Source organism: Equus caballus, chromosome 19, assembly GCF_041296265.1.
Source record: "Equus caballus isolate H_3958 breed thoroughbred chromosome 19, TB-T2T, whole genome shotgun sequence".
NCBI lineage: Eukaryota > Metazoa > Chordata > Mammalia > Perissodactyla > Equidae > Equus > Equus caballus.
The window spans coordinates 33,749,351-33,774,494 of record NC_091702.1 but is presented as its reverse complement, the minus strand read 5'-3'; the positions used below and the strand labels follow the sequence as shown (position 1 = coordinate 33,774,494).

Genomic DNA, 25,144 nt, shown 5'->3' with positions numbered 1-25,144 from the left:
GCCATCGATTGTCTTAAATGTACTCTACTTTGGACACCGCTGGACTGGACAACCACAAAAGATGGGCTTTGACTAAAAAAGACTCAGCAAATGTGAATCTGTTCCATTCACAAGGTCTATAGGAAATGGATATGGGGTATTCATCTGACCCTAGTTCTTTAATTTATCCACAGGTCAAAGGTTATCTAGTTAATGATGGTGGTGTGTTTACACAGGAAATACCTTCCAGGTCCATACTCTAGCTTACCTTGTTGCTGTAATTTGTAATCAGTGGAATATGCCTTCCCAATGATATTCCAGACAGGCCTTAAGCATCCAAATAGTCCTTCAAGAAACCCACCACTGCTGCTGCCCGACCTGCTGAACTGAATCTTGATGTCTTCAGTTCCACTCGTGCTCTCTCCATCCACAGTGTTGCTGTTCCCCTGAGACATGGCCATCTCTGATTCATCTTGTTCCCTTAGCTGAAGGACACTGTTCTCAAACTGGTCCCTGGAATCCTCGCTTACACTTGTCAACACTGTCGTGGTGATGGGGCTGTTCATGCCCTCAGTTAGCTCTGTTTGCACCACTCCCTTTTCCTGTTGGTCCTTAAGGAGCTTGGGTGAAGGGTGGCTCCCCATTGGTGCGAGTTCATCTTGTAGTCCATTGAAGGTTTTGTTTTCACTCAAGGGTAAGTGTGGGGAGGAGGAGCAGCTCAGGTGCTCCTGAGGGTCAGCCATCGTGCCATGGGTATGCCCAAGATCCTGAGATGACACTCAGAGGATTATTAGAACAGAGTTCTGATGTAAGAGAGGGCTCCAAAACCTGGGGAAAACAGGAGGAGGACATGAGATCACCTTTCTTTAGTCAACCGCACTACCATACTTCTGTTTATAACAAAAACATTGAAACAATGAGGACTGGTTAAACAGTGGTATATATCCATATGATGGAATACTGTGCAGCAATTAAAAAGCATGTTGTAGAAGAGTGTTTACCAACATGAGAAAATGTTCATGACATATTAATATAAACAATAGGGTAGAACAATATATACAACATAAACTGTTTTTAAATTTTTTATTTAAAAGGATACAAAAACAAATACAAGAAAAAAGACTGGAAGGATACATCTGAAGAATTAACAATAGCTAATTCTAGGTGGTTAGATTTGGGAGGGGTTTATATCGCTGTGTTTTTCAAGATATTCCAAGCATTCTGTATTAATGTGTTGCTATAGACTGAATGTTTGTGTCTCCCCAAAATTGAATGTTGAAACCCAATCCCTATTGTGATGATATCTGGAGGTGGGGCGTTTGGGAGGTAATTAGGTCATGTTGGTGGAGCCTTCATGAATGGGACTAGTGTTCTTATAAAAGAGACCCCAGAAAGCTCCCTTTTCTCTTCTGCCATGTGAGGACACAGTGAGAAGGTGGCTATTACGAAAAGGAAGTAGGCCCTCACCAGATACTGAATCTGCCAGTGCCTTGATCTTGGATGTCCTAGCCTTCAGAACTATGAGAAGTAAATGTTTGTTGTTTGAGCCATCTAGTCTATGGTATTTTTGTTATAGCAGACTGAACAAACTAAGATATATGTATTACGTTTATAATCAGAAATAAAAAATTGTTTCCCTTCCCAAAGAGAAATTAAGTGTTCTGATAAATATATTTTTATTAGAAACTACATTCTGTGTTATTAGAAATCACTGCTCATCCTTCTCTTTGCTTTAATGTCTTATCCACTGGTACATTGCTTTACTTTCTAAGGCATTATTAAGTCATGTAGATAAATGTCTTATGTGACAAGACAAATTCCTAACATATAAAATTTGTTTTTACTGTACTGCACCAAATCTGGGGCAACATAACTAAGCTCCAGCTCTTTAAACTTGTTCTTTGCTTCTGATCTGTCCATTAGCACCAATTTCTCAGAACTACCTAATCTCTGAAAATAAAGACATGGAATTGTTCTAGATTGGCCAGATGATGCAAAGTCAACCTTAAATTTATTCAACATATGACTCTTATCAGAAATTTACTTTTTTTGCAAATCCCAAAAAACAGTTCTTCTTTCCTTCTCACTGTATCAAGCATCTAGAATGTGTTAGAGGCCTGGGCATGAGGATGATCTCACTTTGCAAAGGGAACAAAAGACAGACCAATAAAGATTGACAGTACAGTGCTTACAATAATCAACCAAGGGCTCTGAGAGCACAGAAGAGGGAGGATTAGTTTCAGGGACAGCTGCCCAAAGGTGGTAACCATTGATCACTTTGAAGGAAGTGTAGAAATTCATCAGTCAGGCGGGAAAGGGGTGAGTGAAAGAAGAGGGAGAGGGTACTACAGGTGTGGGGAAACTATGAATGAGGGCATGGAGGGATTAAAGACTATGGAACAGACGAGAAATCTAAATGACTGGAATGTAGATTATATGTGTGTGTATAGAGAAAGGTAAGGATAGAGATGAAGTCAGAGGCTAGATTGTAAATAGCTTTGTAAGCTAGGCTAAGAGATCTGGATTTTATCTGGGAGTTGATAAGGAGTCAAAGTATCCTATACTGGGGGATAGGGATAAAAATAAACCATCCTTATTTTACTAATTTCTTATCTTCATTACTGAGACCCAAATTTTAAGCTTTTTTAAAATTTCCATACCCTACGACTAATTTGTGTGAGTGAACCAATGAAAATACTCAATCCTTTGAACTCTTATTCATTCACTTAAACCCTTATTGAGCTCCTATTACATGCTATACAATGTATTAGGCATTAATGAATGGTACATAGGTTCCTACACTTTAGGAACTTACAATTTGGAGGGAAAGACCAATAGATAATAACAGCCATATGGCTAGACATGGTACACAGACATGTACAAGGTGCTGTGGGAGCTCAGAAAAATAAACATCAAATATGTCTACAGATGTCATAGAGGAAATTTTGTTTGAATTGGAGGGTGAACCAGTGATCACTAAGAAAGTGAGACTAGGTATTCCAGGTAGTATGGGGGAGCAGCAGGCGATAGTTCTTATTAAAGGTGGGCAAAGGTCAGAATATGGTGGATCTGTATGACAAGCTAAAGCTTTTGGATTTTATTCTCAAGAGAACAGAGAGCCATTAAGGAATTTTAAGTGGAAGAGAGATTTGGTCAGATTTGTAATTTAAAATCACATCTACAGAAGTAGAAGTTGGATTGAAGGTGAAGATATTAATGAGGAGCAGGAGTTCAATAAGAAATGATGAGGGGCTGAATCAAGGCAGTAGCAATGGCAATGAAGAGATAAGAGGTAGACTTGGAAAGATCTAGTGATTGGTTAGACATGGGGGTGGGTGAGGAAAAGGGAGAGGAAAGGAAGACTTTCAGAAAACTTACTTGGGATAATGCATAGATGGGCAATGCCATTAACTGAGATAGGAAATATCAGAAGAAAAGAAGGTTTGGAAAGAAGGTAATTAGCTCACTTATGGACATAGGGAGTTTAAGGCCTACTGTGTGTGTGTCATGCACTGAACCAGGCTTTTATTTATGTTATCTGATTTTAAAAAGACAATTTGAAGAGAGAGATTTGAAGAGAGGTAAAGATGGAGGCTCCTTTAGCTCAGGGGCAGAAGTATCGAAATAACACGAGTGAATCCAAGTAAAATTAATAATGTATTTATTAAATATGTGCTAGGAGCTCTGCCATGCACTAAGCTAGGTTCTGTCGATGCAGAATATTACTACTGTTACCATCACTACTTCTAAACAAATAAGACCAAGTGCTGTACAATTTCCAGAGCCTTGTTTACATAATCAGCGATGTGCTGGGAAATCACCTCTCCAGAAAAAAACCCAATGGTCCGACTTGTAGTGTTTGCCTATTTACCTGATACAACTATTCCTACCATGGCAGATCTGAAGCTAATAAGAGTTTAACAACCTACTTGCCAAGTTACTGAATATTTCACAATCGGTTCTTACAAATCGGTGTATAAGTCAGCTCCAGCACTAATAATCCTTGTAAGAGTTTCATTCTCATTTTACAGAGAAGGAACTTTTCTAAGGTTATATTTTGAATAAATGGTAGAGCAGAATTAAAATCTAACTCAAAATTCAGATCCCCAAATTCCCTTGCCTTTTTTACAACATGATGGCACCTCTTATGATAACCCCTCACTTTCTTAGAGTGCTTCACAGGTTAAAAAATGCTGTTGCCTATGATCTTGATCCAAACATTTGATCCCTTGTATAAGGAAGCCAGAGTATGGAATCATTATCCCTGTTTTTCACAGAAGGACACTAAGACCTAGAGAATGCATAGAGCCAGGATTGAATACCAGGTTATTTTTCTTTATCCTAAAACTCTCTCCTGTACCATGTACCATGCAGTCTCTGTAAGACACAGTTCCTTCCTTTCAAAGCTTACAAACTAGTTAAGGAGTTAATAATTACATTGGAGGAATTACCTTCTGTCTGCCCGCTCTCCCCGCTGTGTCATATTCTGTTATACATTGCTGGGAGAAGGGAAACAATGACGGGCAGGATCAGTCAACTGAGCTGAACGAAAGAGGTAGGACTCGAGATGAACCTTTGAAAGGAAGATGTGTTTGAGACTGACAGAGGAAAGGAAGACAGGGAAGAACAAGAGCTTTAGCAGAGGCAGGGAAGAAGAAAAGACCAGGGCATGTGGGAGAAGGTTGGTAACCCAGAAATAATGAAATAGCTGCTAATGTTTGGTATTTCCTGTCAAAAAAGGTAACTCCTGCCTTCACATAGAGACCTCTGAAAGCTCATGAAATAATGCAGTGTCTTCCCTTTAAACAAATCAGAAATGACTTTAACTGGATAAGGGTGGGTTAACAGGGACTTAAGTTCTCAGGCATGGAGAAATTTAGGGACTGGGATGCTGCCTGGGAATGTAAGCTTGGGAAAAAAGAAAGAAAGAATGAGAAAGAAAAGCTGGACCTATTTGTTACAGCAATAGCTGTTTGCTGAACTGACCTTCATTCCCCCCACCTCATCCTCCCCATCCCCTTCCTTTTGTGCTCGTCTCTAAGCTTTGACATTATGAATCCCTCATTTTGCTTTCTTGCTGATTTCCTGCTACAACCTGTCTCTCACTGTCTATTGCCTTTGGCTTCTCTGACTTTGCTCTAGACGATGTCTTTTAAGACTGCTGACTTCATACTATGTGACCTGGCCACTGCCTCAGCAGTCAACTTCCAGTCTGCCTTTGCCGTTGGGACTCATGGTTATCCCATACAGCACAGGGCACACATTATGCTATCGGCTCACATCAGACTTGAGGATAATGCAAATACCCAAATGTATATGTGAATTTCAGCCACCCACATATTTGTGCGATTTGTTCTTTGAATCAAACTACAGGACTTTATATTAATTCCTGGTAAATTTCCATTGTGTCCATTTTTATCCTGACTTTCTCCCTGATGATATCATACTGAATCGGTTCATAGAGAAAAAGTTAGAAAAACAAGTGTTTGTTTTATAATCTCTCTATTTCTAAGAGGTTAAGGGTGCACATGAAGTGGACTTGTTCACATTGGCACTGGGAATGAGCCTAAGGAAGAGAACTTCAGCAGAGTCATCACTTCACTTTGATATTTAAGACATCAAAGAGTAACAGGACCTTCAAGGAACATGGTCCAACCCACCTGTTTTACGAATCAAATGAGAATCAAATCCCAGAGAGATTGCTGACTTGCCCAACAGAACCACTAACGAGTGGCTGAGCTGGGATGAGTCCTCCTTCCTCACGCTATGCTCGTCCCCTAGTCTGGTTGTCTGTTTATTCAAAGAGAAACAAATAGCCAGGTTATCATGACCACTGATGACAAAAGCAACAGCAATTCACAGTGTTATTCTAGATACACTAAAGCTCCTTCCAGGGAAGCACAAGAACCCACCTGGAGGGTGACCCTGTACCTGTCAACAGAGCAGTGAAAGGCCACCCAGCTCCTGGTGACTCAGCACTGCTCTGGGAGGGGGCAGAGGTGAGGGAAACTTCAAGACGTGTATAAAGATGGGTAGTCAGAGAGGCGTCCTCTGCTCACCAAGAATACCAAGTCCAATCTCAACCAACAAAGGCAGAGAAATGGAGAGTCATGAGAACAAAGGGAAAGAAATCATCGCCATGACTATATTTGAATATGATCAGAGCTGATTCTACATTTAAGAAGAGTGTAGGAGGATAAAAATGTCTAAATTTTACCTGTGTTTGTATGCACACCCACACACTGCCACTGCCAGTGAAGAAGCTGGCAAGTGGAAACTGAGGGAACACAAGCAGCCCCACCATCTCTACCTCTGTCTTTTTTCCTCTCAGTTCCTCTCTCTGTCCAGATTTGGCTCGGGTACCCTCAAGGGAATGGACTGTTTGGCTATTTTCACCTATAAGAAGTCAAAGCTAGTACTTATTAGAAGAGGACAGAAAGGAAACGAGGCAAGATTTTTAAACATTGCAAGTCAAATGGAAAAAGATAAGGCAGAGCAGGGGGGTAAAAGGGCAAGGCTGGCATGCCGCCCTTGTCAGGAGGAAGTTCTGTGGGCAGGGCTGCAGGTGAGGTGACACTGCTGCTGTCCTTACAAGGGCTCCTGAATCCGCCCCGAGCACAAGGTAGGTGCTTCCGGATCTGCCGTCCAGGCACATATCCCTCACCCTATGAATTTCCCAGCCCCCGGAGGAGGAAGTGGTTTGTGCAAAATTAGTAGCCAAGGGTTGGAGACAGCAGCAGCTGTGCATTTGCCAGGGCACTGCCAATTTCTGGAAATTACCTTGGCCTCATGCCAAGATGGATTTGGGACAGAGAAAAAGAGGAATGGAAGAGGCGATGGGGCCAAATGGCCCTCGAATTCTTGTGCTTTTATTATATAATAAAAATTTTCCCATATTGCTAATAGAGAATAATTTTATAATAGACCAGATTTTGAGTTTTATATTACAAATACAAGTAAATCAAAGATTTTGGACAATTTTGCCACACAAAGTTTTCAATATGAGTAACAATGAATAAAATTTTAAATTAAGCATTATTGCTGAGGTTTCTTGATTGATGCTGAGCTCTTCCCAAGCTATCTTCTCTTTACTTGGCATTTTCTCGCCTTAAAATGAACACGACACTGCCATCCTAACCTTTGGTCCTTTCTTTAAAATGCATATAGCAGTATTTAGAGCATAAGAGAGAGTTCTGCTCTTAGGGCATCATTCCATTTTAAAACTGGGATTAAGTCACTTGTTCTTAGTAATAACATAAAGCGATCCTCCCACCATAGAGGTCTGGCACTGAGATCTTGATTTGAACTTCAAAAAAATTAGACAGCTCTTTTTAATGGAATTACAAAATTATAAGTAGGTGATTTAAAATCAGATCAAAAGCGTGGCCTACAATCACGCCCTTCCCCTAACTTGCTCTCGTTCCTGTGAATCCTCTAGAGAAACCCCCAGGACAATAATAAGCTCCCATCAGCCGAATCCTCTGAGCTACATCACTCCATCTTCTTTATAACATTGCATTTAACAATCATGTATTCAAAAATATTGATTCAGCGCCTACCCTATATCTATACTTTTGGTTAAGATTATGAATGTTTAATAATATTGAAGTATGCTGGAGCAGCAAAAAATAAAAATTACAAGAAGGCAAATCCTCCATGTTGACAGATTACCATTTGAATACTAATACCTATGAATACAACCATGATTAAGGTTAAAATAAGTTTATAATGTAGGTTTTAAAATGAATAAAGATGCTTCATTTTCACAGTTGTAGACTATAAACTTATCAAGAAATAGAAACTTGTGAGGCTTCAAATATACCTTAAGTCAAAGGCTAAACATATTTCTTCACCAAAGGAATGATTTCTCTATAACCTCCATGAATCTATGATAAATAATACATAATATTACAAGTGTTACTATTCCAGAACAGAATCAACATTTTCTGACCTAAATCTGACTTGCCATATGAAGAAGAAAATCAATAACTGAATAAATTCACTTAAAATGTCTTAAAAAATAAGATACAGACATATATGCCTTTAAATATACAAATGTTAATAAGTATAAAAATTATAGAAGCATTTCAAGAAAACAGGAAAATAGGTTGAAAAGGTCAACAGTAGTTATCACTGTTGTTCTTTTAAATTTTCTATTTTCCTAAATTTCTATTATCAGTATGCATTACTTGTTAAATCAGAAGTTTTTAATCCAAATCTTTCTTGCTTTAAACATATAGACTAATGAGCCAACTTTACTACATTTGCATATATGAAAAATGATATGAAATGTTAAGGTCATTATCAGGAAACCTAATTGTCAGTGTGTGCTAAGGCTTGCAAACAGTCTTAAGGATAATTATAAACAAAAAGAAAAGAAAACCAAAAAGAAAAATGAATAAAAAAACAGATGACAATGAAGAAACAAAAGTTGACGACTCCTATTTTGTTTTTACCTTTTCTACTAGTAAGAATCATATTCAAGCTGGAAAAGATAGAATAAGTTTGACTACCAGAACTGAAACTCCAGACAGATGAAGAGCCAAGGGCATATCTAAGTGTTCTGATTATTTCCCTGTTCTAAGGTCGAGATGAATTACATGCTAAGGCACTAAAACTCTTGCATTTAGGATCACAAAAATAACCTTGGGTAAAGAATTATCTTTAGGAACTTTGAGCAGGACATTTATTCATAGAAAAGCAGAAGATAGAGAGATATCCTAATTTTAAAAAAAAGAAAAGGAAGGAATATAGAATATATAGAACTATGGACTTAAGTTGGTCCCTGATAAAAGCATCAAGTATACATTAAGCACTCAATAAATGCTAGTCCCTTTTCTCCTTTTCCTTTCCTGTCATTTTGTGCCTTTCCTCTCTCTTTTTGGAAATCTATAACTCTCCTTAAGATAAATAGTTCAGGAGAGGCTGGCCCCGTGGCTGAGTGGTTAAGTTCGCATGCTTGGCTTTGGCGGCCCAGGGTTTCGCTGGTTCGGATCCTGGGCGTGGACATGGCACTGCTCGTCAGGTCACGCTGGGGTGGTGTCCCACATGCCACAGATAGAAGGACCCACAACTAAAAATACACAACTACATACTGGGGGCTTTGGGAAGAAAATGGAAAAAAAAAAGATAAATAGTTCAGGAGAACAATTGAAATAACTGAAATTATTTAAAAATTATTAAAATTAAGATTATTTAAAAAATTTGGTCTATAATGCACAGTTTAACACTGTTTCCCAATGAATCAATTCAGAACATTCTATGCACGTCATCATATAGAGGGCAAGACTGTGAGGGGCAAAGAGGGAAAGCACCAGAGGAAGATAGACCTGGATTCAAATCTTAATCATTAACTTGACTTTCTCTCTAAGCCTCCTTATCTATAATTGGGGATGACAGAATTCACTTCATATAGAACAGATTAGATGATTACATGCGATAATGCATATATAGTACACCCAGTACACAGTGAATCCTTGATACTTGTTAGATATCCCAGTCTTTAACTAGAAAAACTAGAATAAAAAGATATATGTCAATATGCTCAATACTTATGTAAAATCAAGGGATACGAAAGGAAGGCAAAGGGAAGACCGTAAGCTTTTTTAAGAAAAGTGAAAGAATGAGAAAAGGGGAATAAGAAAAGGAGGATAGATCAATATACATAGAAATTGAGGGGTGTTGAGCTTGTAACATTCATTTGAAATTAAATGAAAGCACAAAGCATCAGTAAACAGAGAGATACCAGGTCAAAAGGGGAAAAGTAAGATGGAAAATGGGAGAGAAAAATCCCAAATGTATGTAACTTCTTTTTCATATTTAATTTCCTTTGTCTTTAATTATAGCAGTTATTTTTACATTCCAGGTTTTAATTAAATTGAAAAAAAAGGGAGAAGCTCTATGTAGCTATAATATTTGGGAGAATATTAATGCTATGTAGTTAATATTTGGGAGAAAAAACCCTAATTCTCATGATTTTAACATTGCTATGTTAAACTAGGAGATCATTTTATTGATTCAAGAAAATGTCTCTAGGACAACATTGTTACGCTTTAAACAAAAGAGTAATTAGAAAATTGGAGAACTATTGCAGAACTGTTCCCAAGGGAGATGATGGAATTTCTTCCCTAGAAATCCGCATGTTTCCACATCACGTTATGTAGACATGAAGATGTTCTGCCTTTCAGGGACTAATTCTACTCCATGTCACCCATCTTCCTGGCAACGTCATTGTGTCTTCAGGCAGCTTGCTTTCATTTTCTTCATGAACACCCTATGCCTTGGGCAAAGTCTAAAAAGTTTGTTGTGGCTCTAGGCCTAGAGAACTCTGTACATTAGCAACTTCCCACAAACTTAGAAAAATCATTAAAAAATAGCCCTAAGTAATAAATTTAACATTGTAGTAAAATGTGTGAGCTCTGGTTTCAAACTGTCTGGGTCCTAATACTGATTCTGTCCATGGGGAAGTTCCTTATCTTTGTGTGTCTCAGTTTCCAGAATCAAAAACTGGGATAATAAGAGTCTCTACCTGATAGGGTTGCAATGAGGACTAAATGAGATAATGCTCACAGAGTGCTTAACATATTACCTGGCACAGAGTAAGCACTTAATAAAAGTTTGCTATTTATATTTTAAATTAATAAACATTTTATCCTAAAATGAGAGTATATTCTTTATTAATAATAATATCCATATCATTAAAGGAGTAAGATCAAATGAGAACATATATTTTACAACAGATTTGTCCTTAATCATTTCAGGGAAATATCCACAGAAAAAGGGAGCCTTAAAGTTGTCCCAAAGGATGGCTACTTCCATTTTATAATGAAAAGATCATTTATTTCCAAGGGGTTAAGTAGAGCCACTTAGCCCAGAAATAAGCAATGGCCCAGCCTGCAGGATTTGACATCACTGTTTATCGACCCCAGGCCCTGAGACCACTCTGACCACTCTTACAGTTTCTATGGCTTGTCTAGTTGGCAAAAAGAAAAAAATTTTTTGGATGTAATTTGAAGAATTATAGATATTGAAAGATTAATAATCCCCTAACTAGGAGATAGTATGAGTAGCACAAATTAGTAATTTGATGTTGAGAATAAAAACATATTTAATAATTACTTCTAATAAATATCATGATATTAACATATAACTACATTTGTTTACTATGTCATATATGTATCTTCCTTTGTAGACTAGGTATGTTTTTAAAGAAAAAAATAATCTAATTAGAGATTAATTCATATGCCAAATGTACTAGGGATTAAATTAAGGAAACTTTCTATGCTATACATAATCATTTTTCTGAATTAAGATTTTCTGAAGTCTGTGTGAACACTGCCTATATGATGAGCTGGCAGCAGAAGCAGGCGCTATCACTGAAGTTGTAGAATCCTATATTAGCCCAGGCCCTGGCAAGAAATGGATGGCACACTCAAATGGGGCAAATGAAGAGAGTTTAATAAGAGACTACTTACAAAGGCAGGGGTAGGAAAAGCAAAAGGGATGGTGCTATTTCCCAAAGCTAGTAACAGCCAGGAGGCTGTTAACTGGGCAGATGAAAGAATGATACCAAAGCTTGGAGAGCATAGCTATAGAAGAAGGTTATCGAATAAGAGTGAGGTGGCCTTTGGTAGAAGGATGCAACCAAAGTGTGATGACTTGAGAGGGGCGGAGCTAGGGGAATTAATACTGAACCCCACCCTCACTCTCCTCTTGCTCTCTGAGATTCTGCCCGTGCTTCCCACTGATTGAACCTAGTAGAAAATCAGAGAGCAAGAAAGTCCACTGATGCAATCCATACAAGTCAACCTCCAGAGGCACAGAATAGGGTACTTGGAGAAAGACAGAAAGTAGATCTGACCCTAAGCACCAAACCACTGGAGATCCTGCTGCTAAAGGCAGTGACATAATGGCCAAAACTGGAAATGAAACTCATAGAGCTGAGCCCCTGCTACTAAAAGGTCTACCTCTGGCTTCTGGATATTTCAGTTTGGTGAGAAACTTGAACTCTGGTGTCAGTCATGAGCTCTATAGCAGTTGGATATCCATTGGATTATCTGTTCTTTCTGCCTGGGCTGAAATATAGGGAATATTTTCCCCTCTAAATATGTAAAATACTATTTACTACATTTAGGTCATCCATGAGTCTCAATACTATGTAATATGCTCCAAAAAAGCATTTCTTCAATGAAAATTAAAGGATATCCATGTTGTAATTAAGTACTTATAGTGGAGGCAGCTTGCAACATATGGGTTCTAAAAAATCAGCTTCCTCATGGAATTTATGTAAGTATTAAAAGAGATAATGGACATGAAAGTGCTTTTCAAGCTATGAAGTAGTATCCTGATGCTAACTGTTGCTATTAAAATATATTCCAGTCATAGGGAGGTGATGAATAGCATACTGCTTAGTAAGAATTGGTTGGCTCTGCTGTCAGGAGATACTGTTTATGACTTTAAGCAAGTGAGAGAGGAAGGGAAGTCTTTTTGAATTAAATTATATAATGGAAGTTCTCTTTTCCCATTAAATTTACTGTCAGTATTTGGACTGTTTAGTTGGACAGAAAATTATAACTTAAGTAGAGATATGAATATAACACATTCTGTACTTGTTTTATACTGTATAACATTAAAACCAAATAATTCATTGCCACTTTAGTATAATTGAGCTACTGAAGAGCATCAGTTACAGACTTCCAATGATATATTTGGAATTTCCTACAGAGCTGCAGATCCTACAAACTATTCTTGGGCAAGTCTTACATATATTTGGCAGGCAAAAGTTGTCAAGGGTCCTTCTGCCATCCTTGGATTGCTTTTCAAGGTCTTGCTTAGGAAGACAGAATCATAGATTGTTAGAATTGGAGGAAGCAATGAAAAGGCCATGACTTCTATTTTTCAGGAGAAATAACTCATTCCTATTAGTTTGTAAATTCACTAAGAGTAGAATCCAAGTATTACCTATCTCCATACCTTGTCCCTCTTTTCCTCCTTATCTAGCCTCAGCTCCTGGTACAGGACTTGATGTGATACGATGCAATTTATTTTTTGGACAAGAACTTTACACGCATGTACACACACACAGAGCAATGTGATGAACAATGCATTAATAACAATGGCTGACATTTACTGAGATTATTGCCACTCACTGCTCTAAACCCTTTTCCTATAGGAACTTCCCTAATCTTCACATCAACCCTTTGAGAAATGTAGTGTTATTACCCCGATAATAATTGATAAAGAAATGGGGGCACAGAGAGTTTAAATTACTCACCTATAGCTACTAAGTGGTAAAGACAGGAGTTGAACCCAGTTCCAGAGACTGAGCCCGAGTACAAGTCTAAGCCGATACCCTTGGTCACAACACTCTACTGTCAACATTATAATGGGCTTCTACTTAATTAAGAAAGGTCTAAGTCAGAAAAATAAGGACTAGATTCACATCTTACCTTAAACTTAGGTTCTATATTTAGGATGAAAGGTAAAAATTCCCAGCAACAAATAAAGATAAGTGGAGAATTCCAAAATATGCCCACTTTCTTTAGGGTTTACTTCATTCTGTTTTAACATTAAAACTCTATACCTGCACTGTCCAATACAGTAGCTTCTAGTCATATGTGCTTATTTAACTTAAAATTAATTAAAATTTAAAAAAATTAAAAATTCATTTCCTCAGTTGCACTAGTCTGTTTCAAGTGCTCCGTAGCCACATGTGGCTAGTGGCAGCCATATCGGACAGTGCGAAATACAACATTTCCATCATCACAGAAAGTTCTACAGGACAGCAGTGCTCTACATGCTTTCTTCACATTAATAGATTTGTTTGTTGCAAGAATTAACAAGGACTGCGGCTTCCCTTTGCACACGGGGATTTGTTAAATGCACAGAACTCCACTACCTCCTTTAAGATAACAGGTTTCCTACCAAATTTTAGTAATACCTGTGAATGAAATGATTTAAATACAGCTCATTCTAATGATGGTTTGCCAGGATCAAATTAAAGCAGAGATTTTTTTCACACGATTTTCCAAGGGACCACAGCCAGGTGTCTAAAATCATCAGAAGAGCCAGAGGAATAATTTTCAAATACCTAAGTAGTTTCAACAGTCATTTGTGGAGAATTTTACAATTGAAATTGGATTATTGCTATTTTCATAATTGCCCTTCTTTGAAGTTCCTAATCACAGTAACAGTGTAGGTGAAAGCAGAAACCTAAGGGAGAGCTAACGGAGGGAAGAGAGTGAATAGGACGAGAAGTTTTTTTCAAATCACCAACAGCTCTTGTCACTTCTCAGAGAAGGCTGTACTATAGATAACCAGGGTGAAACTCCAAGAGAAGCAAGGAACTCTAGACTCTGGATCCAACGTCCAATTTTAATAGAGAAGTAATTAATACCATATTAGTGAAAGATCCTATTGCTCTAGACTTTTACATTTCTCCTTAACATTTGCTCACAGAAGCAGTCCTGAGTTTTAATTTTTTAATCAAGATGATATTCTAGAAAATGTATGATGGAACGTTTTCGAGCTTTGCCAAGAATAAAAATTTGAAGGTGGCAAAGATCAATCATTTTTCACCTGTCTCATGTCACTGTTTTGGAATGTGAATTTGACCTTGTGCTAGAGAGTAAATCAAACCCATTGTTTAATTATTCATTAGTGTAGTTTCCATTTCTACTCCCAATATATAGTTGAAATTTGCAGACTACTAAAGGATCCTTGATAAGTCCCATCTGTCCAAGATGAGGATGACAAGGAAAAGCATCAATAAATATTAAATATTTATTCTAAGTGTTAAAAAATAATAAATGTACAAGACAGTTCTAATGGAAAGAAAAATAAATGCAGAATAATAAGGCATTTGTGATAGAAAACAGGCAGTATGAAGCACCTCAATACAGAGATTAATATTACCAAGGATAGTATTTAAAGATGTATTTAGCTGCCTCCCTTCAGAAATTATAATTTGAACTCATTACAAGCACACGTTTTCAATACACGTTCCTAAAAAGTTCATAAATATTACATTTTTTAAAAAGTTAGTATCTAAAAATCCTCAATAGAAGTTAACTGTTTGAAGTAACACTTGTAAATCTATTTGTAAAGTGGAAAATCCTTTTGAAATGCTAATGATTGCTTTATTATTGCACTTGTTTAGTTAATTTGAATTTTCTTCTGTCTCAATGTCTGGAATAAAGCCCCTAGCCAGCTCATTAGCCATCATTTCTCAAAGCTCTTAGTAAATCTGCCTGAGTAGTTAATATGTCCTTATAATTTGTCCTCGGCTCAGAAATCAGATAACCAAGCTTGTTAAAAGTGTGTGAAAATAAAAGTGATTAGGTTTTGTACAAAGGCTTGAAGAATCTTCCTATGAGTAAACAACGACGATTGGTATATCAACTTTACGATGTCTGTTCTGGCTATGTGAGAAAGTTTTTTTCCTCCCATTTTCTGGTTCTCAATAACTCTTTGCAAATTTGTGCGTATGTATGTCCAGCTGTTCTTAAAGCATGGCATGATCTACAGTGACAACGCTTTGTAAAGTGAAGACAAGAGACAACTCTACTTGAAGAACCTATGAAATGCTAGTGGCCCTTGTAGCCTAATATGCTGCCTCTGACAGTAGCTTTAAAGGATGCGTGATTATTTTTTGTAACTTCTACTTCCAAAAGGAATGGATATAACATAAACATCACTTGTTGCCTTTCATAATCCATTAAAGAATCTTATTTATGTGTTGAACTTATTTTTATATTAATCCTTAATGCCTTAATTTTATTACTAACATTGAATATTATAAATGATCTCTTCAACACACGTTTCTGTTGCTAGAAGAGAAGCTTGCTGAGGGTAGGGACCATTTTATTATTGTTTTCCCCAACACCTAGCATGGAACCTGACATTAACAAAGGTCCAATCAATTAATGAATCAAGGTAAAAAATGCCTTTTCAAAATTTAAAAGTAAGACTTTTAAAAGTTTATTCAAAAAGGTTTTCAAGTTTAGCTGATATCCTTAAAGTCTAGAATTCCAGAATCTGTACACCATGATTTTATAAGTATCAACCTTTGTTCTTCAACATTGATGGGTCTTAAAAGTTCCAGGCTGCATTCCTAAGGCAGGACACACACATCCCTGAACCATTTCTATTGCTCCTGTCTGATCCATCTCCAACTTTGCTTCATTTTTCCTTAAGACTATCACCCAGAATTATGCTATAAATATCACTGCCCCCTGGTTGTGGGTTAAGGAGAGGATATTGTTTTCTGTTTCATTGCCAGACCCCTTCTGATGATGCCCAACGTGTTAGTGAGTTGGCCATAAACAACACACTGAGCCAATTTCATCGGTGATTAACCTACCATTACTGCAAGGTTCCTCCCAGGACTATAATGAACCAGACCATAATGAAGCCCAATATATTACAAATAGTTGTTTTCTCCATGTTCATTACATTATGCTTATGATGTGCTGTAATAGGAAAGGATGTGGGATTTCAAGTCAGAAAGACCTTATTTGAATCCCAGCTCTGTCACTTACTGGCTATGAAGTCTTCAGCAAGTTACAGAAATACCTCATTTGTACACTGAGGATAATAAAACTTCCTTTTGAGATTGTTGTAGATGCAAATCAAACTAACAGGCATTTTATTGAGTGCTTACTAATCAAGACCCTGAAATCTTCAAATGGTTTCCCTCTGTTGTCTTGGCATTTCTCACCTGAAATAAATTTAATTTCAACTGCAAAACTGGACCATTTCACTCTATACTCACATTTTTTGATTTTTTCTAAAATTGTTAAAAAGATTTCTAGTTAAATGTGGTAGATTGAACATAAAGATTTTATCTCTGGTTTTCCCCTCCCCCCACCAAACCCCACTAAGATGAAAGCAAGACAAATAAAAAGAAAAGATATAGCATGCAACAAAATGTGTGAAGCTCAAAAGCACTAGGCTCAGAGAAAAAAGCCAAACACAAAAGGCTACATATTGTATAATTCCATTTATATGAAATCCATTTATACAAAAGATAAAACCACAGGGACAGAAAACAGAACAATGGTTAACAGAGGCAGGGTGTGGGGAGAGAGAACCGACTTGAACCTTTCTAACCCCCAGCTCCAATACTGAGATTTGCAAATGGCAGCTGAAGGCAAAGACCCCAAGCTGTCCTGAGCAATAGCAGAATCACCAGAACACATCAACAGCCTTCTAGCAGGCTCCTTCGAAACTATCAGTTTTCCAAGGACACTGATCCTTTCCTGACACCTTTGCTAGGATGCCTTTGATAAAGACAAAGTCCATTTAGTTGTGTAAGTTGTGGCAAGCTTTGTTAAAATGCAATCACATTGCTTTACAGTTATAACTTCCCACTTATTTATACATTAGAATTAATTTTGTATTCAGAATCCTTTAATACCTTTTGAGACAGAGGTACTTTTGAGTGTTTCTAAATGAAAGTTAATAATGAGTTTAGAGAATAAAACGAGCTAAGAGTTTAACATAGTCAAGGTTATACGTCCTTAGAATCTAAAAGCCATCCCTAGAGTTTCCCACCCCAGAATCAGTGTTGAATTAAAGGCTGAGGTAAAGATCCAGGATCTGGTGCCAGAAAATCATTTACTGAGGCAAATCAAAGTGTCCTTCCCATAAGATCTTTAGTGTTTCTATTATGCTTTTATGATTTTCTTTCCTTTCCAGGCATACTTTCAATATTAATTTTTTAACTTTACTGGATGTGGGAATATACCCCACATCTCTTCTGGGATGATCCCACCCCACTTATTTCCAACTTTCATTTGAAGGATTTTTCCACGGAGCCCTTTTTTACTTGCCTTGCATAAAAACAAGTACTCATTAGTGAGAATGGGTTTTGCAATGGGCCATTCACTCAACCTCACCAGACTGACATGAATTGAGCAGCAAAATTTAAAACATGAAAACAGTTAAATACCTATGAGGAATCACAGAGTCCCTATACCTAGTCTACTAAATGGCCTTCTACTCACAATCACTGAAATGACCATAGGGCTAGGATGCTCTATCAATTGTGCCAGTAAGTTAGAAATTAACCCACTTACCCCTTGGACAATCCCGGTTTTAGAACTAGTGGCTCTTTCCTTTAGCCTACATATGTCAAATTCCATGGGATAAAATTAAAGGCATGATTGGCTGTGGTCACAGAGAAGCTCAAAGAAGAGTCTGATTATTTTATAACCCCAGTAGATCCAGATTCAGATTCTGATTTGTTCTCTTTTTCTCTTTCTCCTTACTCACAGCCAGGCAGAATCAAAAGAAAAAACTCAAATTTCATAAAAGTTAGGATTTAGTTTGAGAGTCAAAGTGGTAGAATAAAAATGTATTTAGTAAACTCCTAAGTAGGGCTGCCATGTTCCTGGCTTTATTTCAAGCCCTTTCTTGACATGGCAGTATAATCTAATTAAAGGAAGGTGCTACAAAAAGAAAAGTTGAGAACTAAATTGCTGGCTAGAGATGGCTAAATTGAGAGTCAAATGGTACCCTAAGCTTCCTGTTTTTCTGACTTCAAACTGTTTTGGGTAATTTTTCCTGACTACTCTGGGGCCCTCCAGTTAAAAAAGTCTTTTTTAACTTTTCCACTCCTGGACTCTTGCTACTGTTTCACCCAGGTTGCTACATTATACAATTCTAAGAGGCCTCATTCTCAGTGACAGCCCTGCTTTTATTATTTCTCTCTTCCACAAATGATTCTTAAAATTATTCCCAACAAGATCAACTGATGTCAATTGATTGTTTCATTTTAGGGAATTACAACCAAGTGCTTTAAACACACAAGACAATACTGTAAAGGAACTAGAGTAATCCTTCCAAGTTACTCACTGCTCTGGTCTGAATGTTTGTGTCTTCCCCAAATTCATATGTCAAAATCCCAGCCCCCAAAGGTAATGGTATTAGTAGGTGGGGTCTTTGGGAGTTGCTTAGGTCAGGAGGGTGGAGTCCCCGCGAATGGGATTAGTGCCCTTATAAAAGAGGCTCCAGAGAGATTCCTTGCCCTTCCACTCTGTGAAGACACAACAAGAAATCTGCAACCCAAAGAGGGCCCTCATCCAACCACACTGGCACCCTGATCTCAGACTTCCAGCTTCCAGAACTGTGAGCAATAAATTTCTGTTGTTTATAAGCCACCCAGTCTATGATATTTGTGATAGTAGACCAAATGGACTAAGACACTCACTCAGTAAAAATGCTCTGAGTATGTGCCAGACACTGTGCTATGATGCCATAGATGATGGAATAGAGACAGATTAGCCAGTCCTACCCTCAAGGAGTATATACCCTAGTGTGTCAGATATGCAAGTAAACAACTACAATGCAAGACAGAATTAAGTAAGCCTTCAAGAGCTGTATGGGCTATGGCACAACAGAGAGTGCAACAACTAACTCTGATAGAGAATATTATGGGCAAACTTCATAGAGGAAGCGACATTGCAGCAACAAAGTGGGACCTTGAAGGAAGAGAGAGAGTCACACCAGTGGAGAAAGGGTGGAGGCTGGGGGAGGCTGGGGTGTTATTTGGAAGAAGGCATACATTCCTGTCAAAGAGAATCCCATAAAGAAAAGAACGGAAAGCAAGAAAATAAATGAGATTTTCCAGAAATATCAAGCCGTCTGGAATAGTTGGAACATAAGGTACATGGAGGGCAGGGATAAGCACAGCTATAACTATGGGGTGGTGTCACGTTTTTGTTATGAAAGGTTTTGAATGCTGTAACAAGCCCCTTTTCTCAGATCAGAAGAATTTGGCTTCATAAAAACCATTACTCATTACTTATACAAAAATCAGAAAACTTTTGTTCAAGACCACAGTAATTGGAATGAGTAAAATATGTAGTTTCTCAAATTATGCTATTACATTAAATAATGCATATATCCTTATTAGTGAAATAACATTGTTTGGGGGAATAAAATTGATGCAGAGTTTCCCTTAAGTCATTCATTGCTACAAACACATTCTTCAGAGCCTCGTTTAGAAATCTAACAGTAGCCAGGAAGGAATAAACATGCTGGCCTTAGAGCAAAAAGGGGCATGCCACAGGGGCTGGCCCCGTGGCCTAGTGGTTAAGTTCAGGTGCTTCACTTTGGCAGCCTGGGCTCAGATCCTGGACAGGGACCTACACCACTCATCGGCAGCTGTGCTGTGGTGGCAACTCACATACACAATAGAGGAAGTGGCTCAGATATTGCCTCAGGGTGAATCTTCTTCAGCAAAACCAAAAAAAACAAACAAACAAAAAAATGGGGGTGGGGGGCACATGCCACAGCAAGTGTTCAATGTACTAAGATAAGATACATTGCTAGTGAGAACAGCTGACAACTTCATACATTGACAACAGGACTGGATACAAAATTTGCAGGGCTAATACAACATAAAAATGCAAGACCCCTTGTTCAAGAACTATCAAGCATTTCAAGATAGAGGCAGCACAACATAAAACCAAGTGCGGGGCCCTGTGTAACTGCACAGGGTATACACCTGTGAAGCTGGCCTGATTGCCAGCTCTCACTTTTAATAATAATCCACTTAGTTTCTACAGCCTGTTAGGTGTAAAGCAGCTCTCACATTCAAGTGTGAACTTCTGCCACCAATTTGCCCCGCAGAATTTATCCCACCCCCACCAGCGTGCTTTCCTCTCTGCCTTGGCTGGCAATGGTAGCTACAGGAGACCCCTTCTTAGAGAAGTGCTAACTCCTTCACCTGTTCTTATAATGCCATTCTGCTCATTGCAAATTCACACTCTCTCTTAATCTTTTGTGTTTAAAATTTTCCCCTCTTCATAAAGTCTTCACTATCAGGAGGTAAGGTAATAAGTTCTCAAACACATCCAGTATTTAATCTTAAATTGATGCATGATTTAGGCTACTATTTATGTAGAGTCTAAGGATAGCCAGCTGCTACTGCTGCTAATATTGATGATTGTGGCTGAGTGCCTAGGTACTGTGCTGGGCATTTTACAGTCCTGAAACTGATGAGTGGATGATCCCATTGCTATGTGATTTCCTTGTTCTTTACATTTTATTCTATTTTAGTCCTATTTCTCAGCATATTAACACTTTCTCCAAAGCAAAAACAATGGAATGAGGGGGGAAAAAACCCCACTGGGGTCAGACAATTTTGCTACTTGTTAATAGAGTTCGTAAGAAAAAAACTGGTAATGACTTTAAAAAAAGATTTAAAGCAATCACTTAATTACACCTCTTATATTATCTGTGCACTTCATTTATTCTCGCTGACCTTCAATGGATAAACTGACCTTTAGGTTTATCTATATCAATAAGTTGGCTACCTTTAGGCAATAAAATTAGAGAAGACACCATGCCTTTTTGAATTGCATTAGCACAACATACGTATAGCCTTGTCAGTAGAAGAAACTGAAACAGATCATTTACTGTAGCTGTGAATTCTACTCAACCAACTGACACGTCTAGTACACTAAGCCTTGTGCTTCATGCTATAGTAAAAAGGTGCAAGTTTTCACATTATTAGTGTACTATTATTGCTAAAGAACTTCAGACAAGGCCCTCCGTGGCCCTGAACCTGTATTTGGTTCAGAGTGCCGTCTGAGTGGGTTAATTTTTTTTAGACTTCACCGATTTCAGAACAGCTGCAGATCTGAAGTCAGATAGTCTCAACTGATCCAAATTAAACTCTTTGGATTAGATTACTCCTATTTGCTTTAGCTGGATAGGAATTAATTCAGTCTACTAACAATTTCCAAAGCACTATATGTAGCTCAAATTTGGCACATGGTTTGTCTTTTGCTCCATTTTTGCCTTTTTATCTTTGATTTGAGAAGACTATATACCACTATCCTGTGAATATGGGAAGGAGGGAGGTTTTCCTTTTTACACACAGAAGATATATCTAGTACCTCAGGACATTTTGCCTCCTGAGCCACAGCTTAACAGCATTAGCAAAAGCAGTTCAGCCAGAGGGGAATTGAACAGCAGCTGAGTCAGTCTAATAATTTACACAGGGGAAAGCCCTTGGAATTCAGAGGCACATCGCCCAGCTGGAGAGACAAATCTAATCTCTGCTAATGATGTTCCTCCCTCTCTTTCCTATCAGGGTTGGGCTTTTTACACATGCGCACATAATTATATATGCACACTTGGAGTCCAGTGAAGCCAAACAACACAGCACCCAGGATTAAATTACACAGTAAGACTTCCAGGCGTCATCTGGCTCCTAGATCCTGCCTCATAAATGCTGTCCACGGTTCACACTGTGGAGCTGTTAAAGACCTTAAGAATTCAAAGAGATATACAGCCACAAACTAAAATTCAGAAGTGATGATATTATGGTTTTATTTGAGACTAAGTATAATAAGTTCAATGTCTTAAATTAATTTCAATAAACACACATTAGAAAGACACATGGACTTTGTTCTAAAAAGATCTTGAGGCTGTTGACAAAAATGCACACAATATAAGTAAATAGATGAAGAAAAAACAAAAATAAAAAGCCAAAACAAAACCCCCAAAGTAAAAAGCAGTAGACAAAAATAATTTGTATGCTTACAACTGTTAAAGATGGTTTGCAAATTTGGAGAACTTTCTGTGGATCAAAGTAAAGAGAAAGACACAATTAAGTGCTCAAGTAAGATAAAAACGTATCAAGCGTCCAGGAGAAGCACTTTTACCTGTCCTGAAGCCAGAGAGGCCTTTCTTTCACTGATCCGCACAAAATGATAAAATATCCTCAACGATACCCTCACAGCAAATACAGTAGCATCTTTCCTAGGCCAGTTTTTAGAGCACCTTTCCATACAAGGTAAGATTCCCAAGTATTCCAGAAGAGCAATACTTACAGTAAGAGATGCCAAGTAAACAGCTCTTTGAAAGTCTGACTTAATCCAGAAGGGCATGGACTGCGTCTCCTTCAGGAAATCTTCCCTGACCATTATTCCTCACACTCAAGCTTTCAAAAAGGATGGAGCAGCTAAGAATTATAGGTTCTATTCTCTGCCAAGAACCTAGAATGCAAATATTCTGAGTTTTCATGCAAGGGGCAGACCCATAAGCTTTAACAATCAACCAAGAAGAAGAAAGAGCTGACATCCTCCTATAAAAATGCAGGAATCTGACCAGAATTTGTGTCTCAAAAACTCATTTTCACACAGAAGTGGGCCAAGAAAAATAAGTCTGACCATGTGGTTGTTTATTTTTTATTAGAATGAATAATGTTCTTCCCATTCTGATGAAACTTTACTTTTTTCAATGCTTTTATAAGTATTTGTATACAAAGCCCTTTGCAAATAGCATCAATTATTTTTAGAAGGAAGCAATTTAACAGTTAATACCTCTGCTGCTTTATTGAAGTAAATAGGGAGTGGTGGGGTAGTTAGTCACCATCTGGGGCTATAAATTATAATCCTGCTACATGGTAATGGTCTGAGGGCTGATCCATGAAGCTCCCTTAGGAGCATCCATCTATCAGTGCAGCCATCCATAGCAGGGACTAAAGAAAAGGGCAGCTCCGAGTCCAGACAAGGGACTCCGCCACAGCAGAAGAATACAGTGCCGTCAGATTTTTAAAAATAACTCTCAGATACAACCTCCCTGCCCCCTAAACCCCATACCAAATTTCTGAATTCAGGAAATTATAGGGAAAATTCTCATACTTTAAATATTGGCAATTAGAGGGGAAATTAGGATTTAAGAAGCTCTGGGCAAAAAAAGTCCTCAAGTCAGAGAGAACAAACAATAGATTCAGAGCTGCTTCATCTATTTTTAATGAACTTACAAAGATGTCTTGAGAAGAAAAAGGTGACATTATTTACCATAGAATGAAAACTGAGAAGTTAATCTAGCAAGAAGCTATGTGATTTTGCATGTATGTACTTGTGTAAACTTGCACAGCCCCCAAACAAGGGGCCCTAGTGGCTGAATACGTTCTGCCTCTTACTGCAGGCTGAGGGCTTAGCTGCTTTGGACTGGTTCCTCCAAATGTGTTAATTGTAAAGATGATATAAGCAGGTAAAAAGAAGATGTAAGTCAGGCATGATCCTAATAAGGAAAACAATGCAGAGAATCAAGTTTACAAAAATAATCAGAAAATGACAAGTTGAAAGAAAAACACAGGATACTTTTGAGTTCTTACAGTAAGCCTTAAAGGGCATCTGAGATCATTCTTAGAAAGAGAATCTAAGTCAGAAGTGCTAAAACAATTGTTTTTTTGTTTGGTATGCAGTTTAAATACATAAAGCTTACACCTGATACATTTTCTAAGATATTCAAGGACTTTTATAGACATTCTCACATCAGTTCTCACCACAGCCATCCGAGAAAGGCACTCAGTAAATTTGCTATCAAAATCACAAGACTACACCTAAAAACTGGCCTTAAAGGATATAAGTAGTTGGTTATCTGTGTTCACTGTTGCATCCTTTAGCCACCACTTATCAGTGGATAAGGTGGTCACTTATCAGATATTTTCTCTTCAGCTCATTCACTGACTGATTCAGTAAATGCTTTGTTAATCACCTAGGGTGCTGGCTCTGTGTTAAGCAATAAGCGTGATGCTGAGATGAACAACACTGTGGACCCCTGCTCTGGAGGAGCTTACAATCTATTAGAGGAGAAAAAATAAGTAAATGATTACTAAGTAGTATGAGAAGCTCTGCAAGGGAGATGTTTTAAATTTTTGAAGCACAAAGAAGGGAAAATTGCTGTCCAGGATGAATAGGGAAGAGGCATAAAGAACATCAGCCAGAGGAACAGGCACGCACAATGCGTGGAGATGCGAAAGATCACGTGGTGATTTGGGGAGAGGGAAAAATGTCAGCAAGCCTGCTGGAAGGTGATGAGAGATGTAGAAGAGAGGGCTGGAAAGGTAGATTAGAGGATTTTTGTTTCTCCTATGGGCACAGAAGTATGGAGAGGTGAAGGGAAGTGACATGATTAGATTTGAAAGATGATTCTGTTAAGGGTAGAAGATGGATGGATGGAGGATGGAAGATGAAAAAACGCTACTACAGAGAGAATGGAAAGAATTTGAGAGATATTTAGAAGGCAGAATTGATAGGATATAATGACTGGCTGGATGTGACGACGAGAGAGAGTTTTCCACTGAGGAGGACTAGATGTTATCACAAATCAAGGCAGAAAATCCAGAATAGGTGCCAGCTAG

General features: G+C 38.0%; 1 protein-coding gene across 15 annotated transcripts in view; it reads right to left on the bottom strand.

Moving 5' to 3' along the window:
• MAP3K13 (mitogen-activated protein kinase kinase kinase 13) overlaps nt 1–25,144 on the bottom strand; it is a 165,042-nt gene that overhangs the window by 43,792 nt on the left and 96,106 nt on the right. For 9 of the 15 annotated variants that reach the window (XR_011428778.1, XR_011428779.1, XR_011428780.1 and 6 more), the window contains one exon: nt 248–807. Coding sequence is in view for 11 of the 15 variants with exons in the window: in XM_023623460.2 (XP_023479228.1) it covers nt 248–722 (475 nt within the window). In the remaining 4 variants the exon portion in view is untranslated. Of the gene's footprint in view, nt 1–247; nt 808–5,639; nt 5,770–25,144 lie in introns of all 15 variants that reach the window. The other 6 variants (XR_011428777.1, XM_070242661.1, XM_070242662.1 and 3 more) reach the window with 1 other exon arrangement.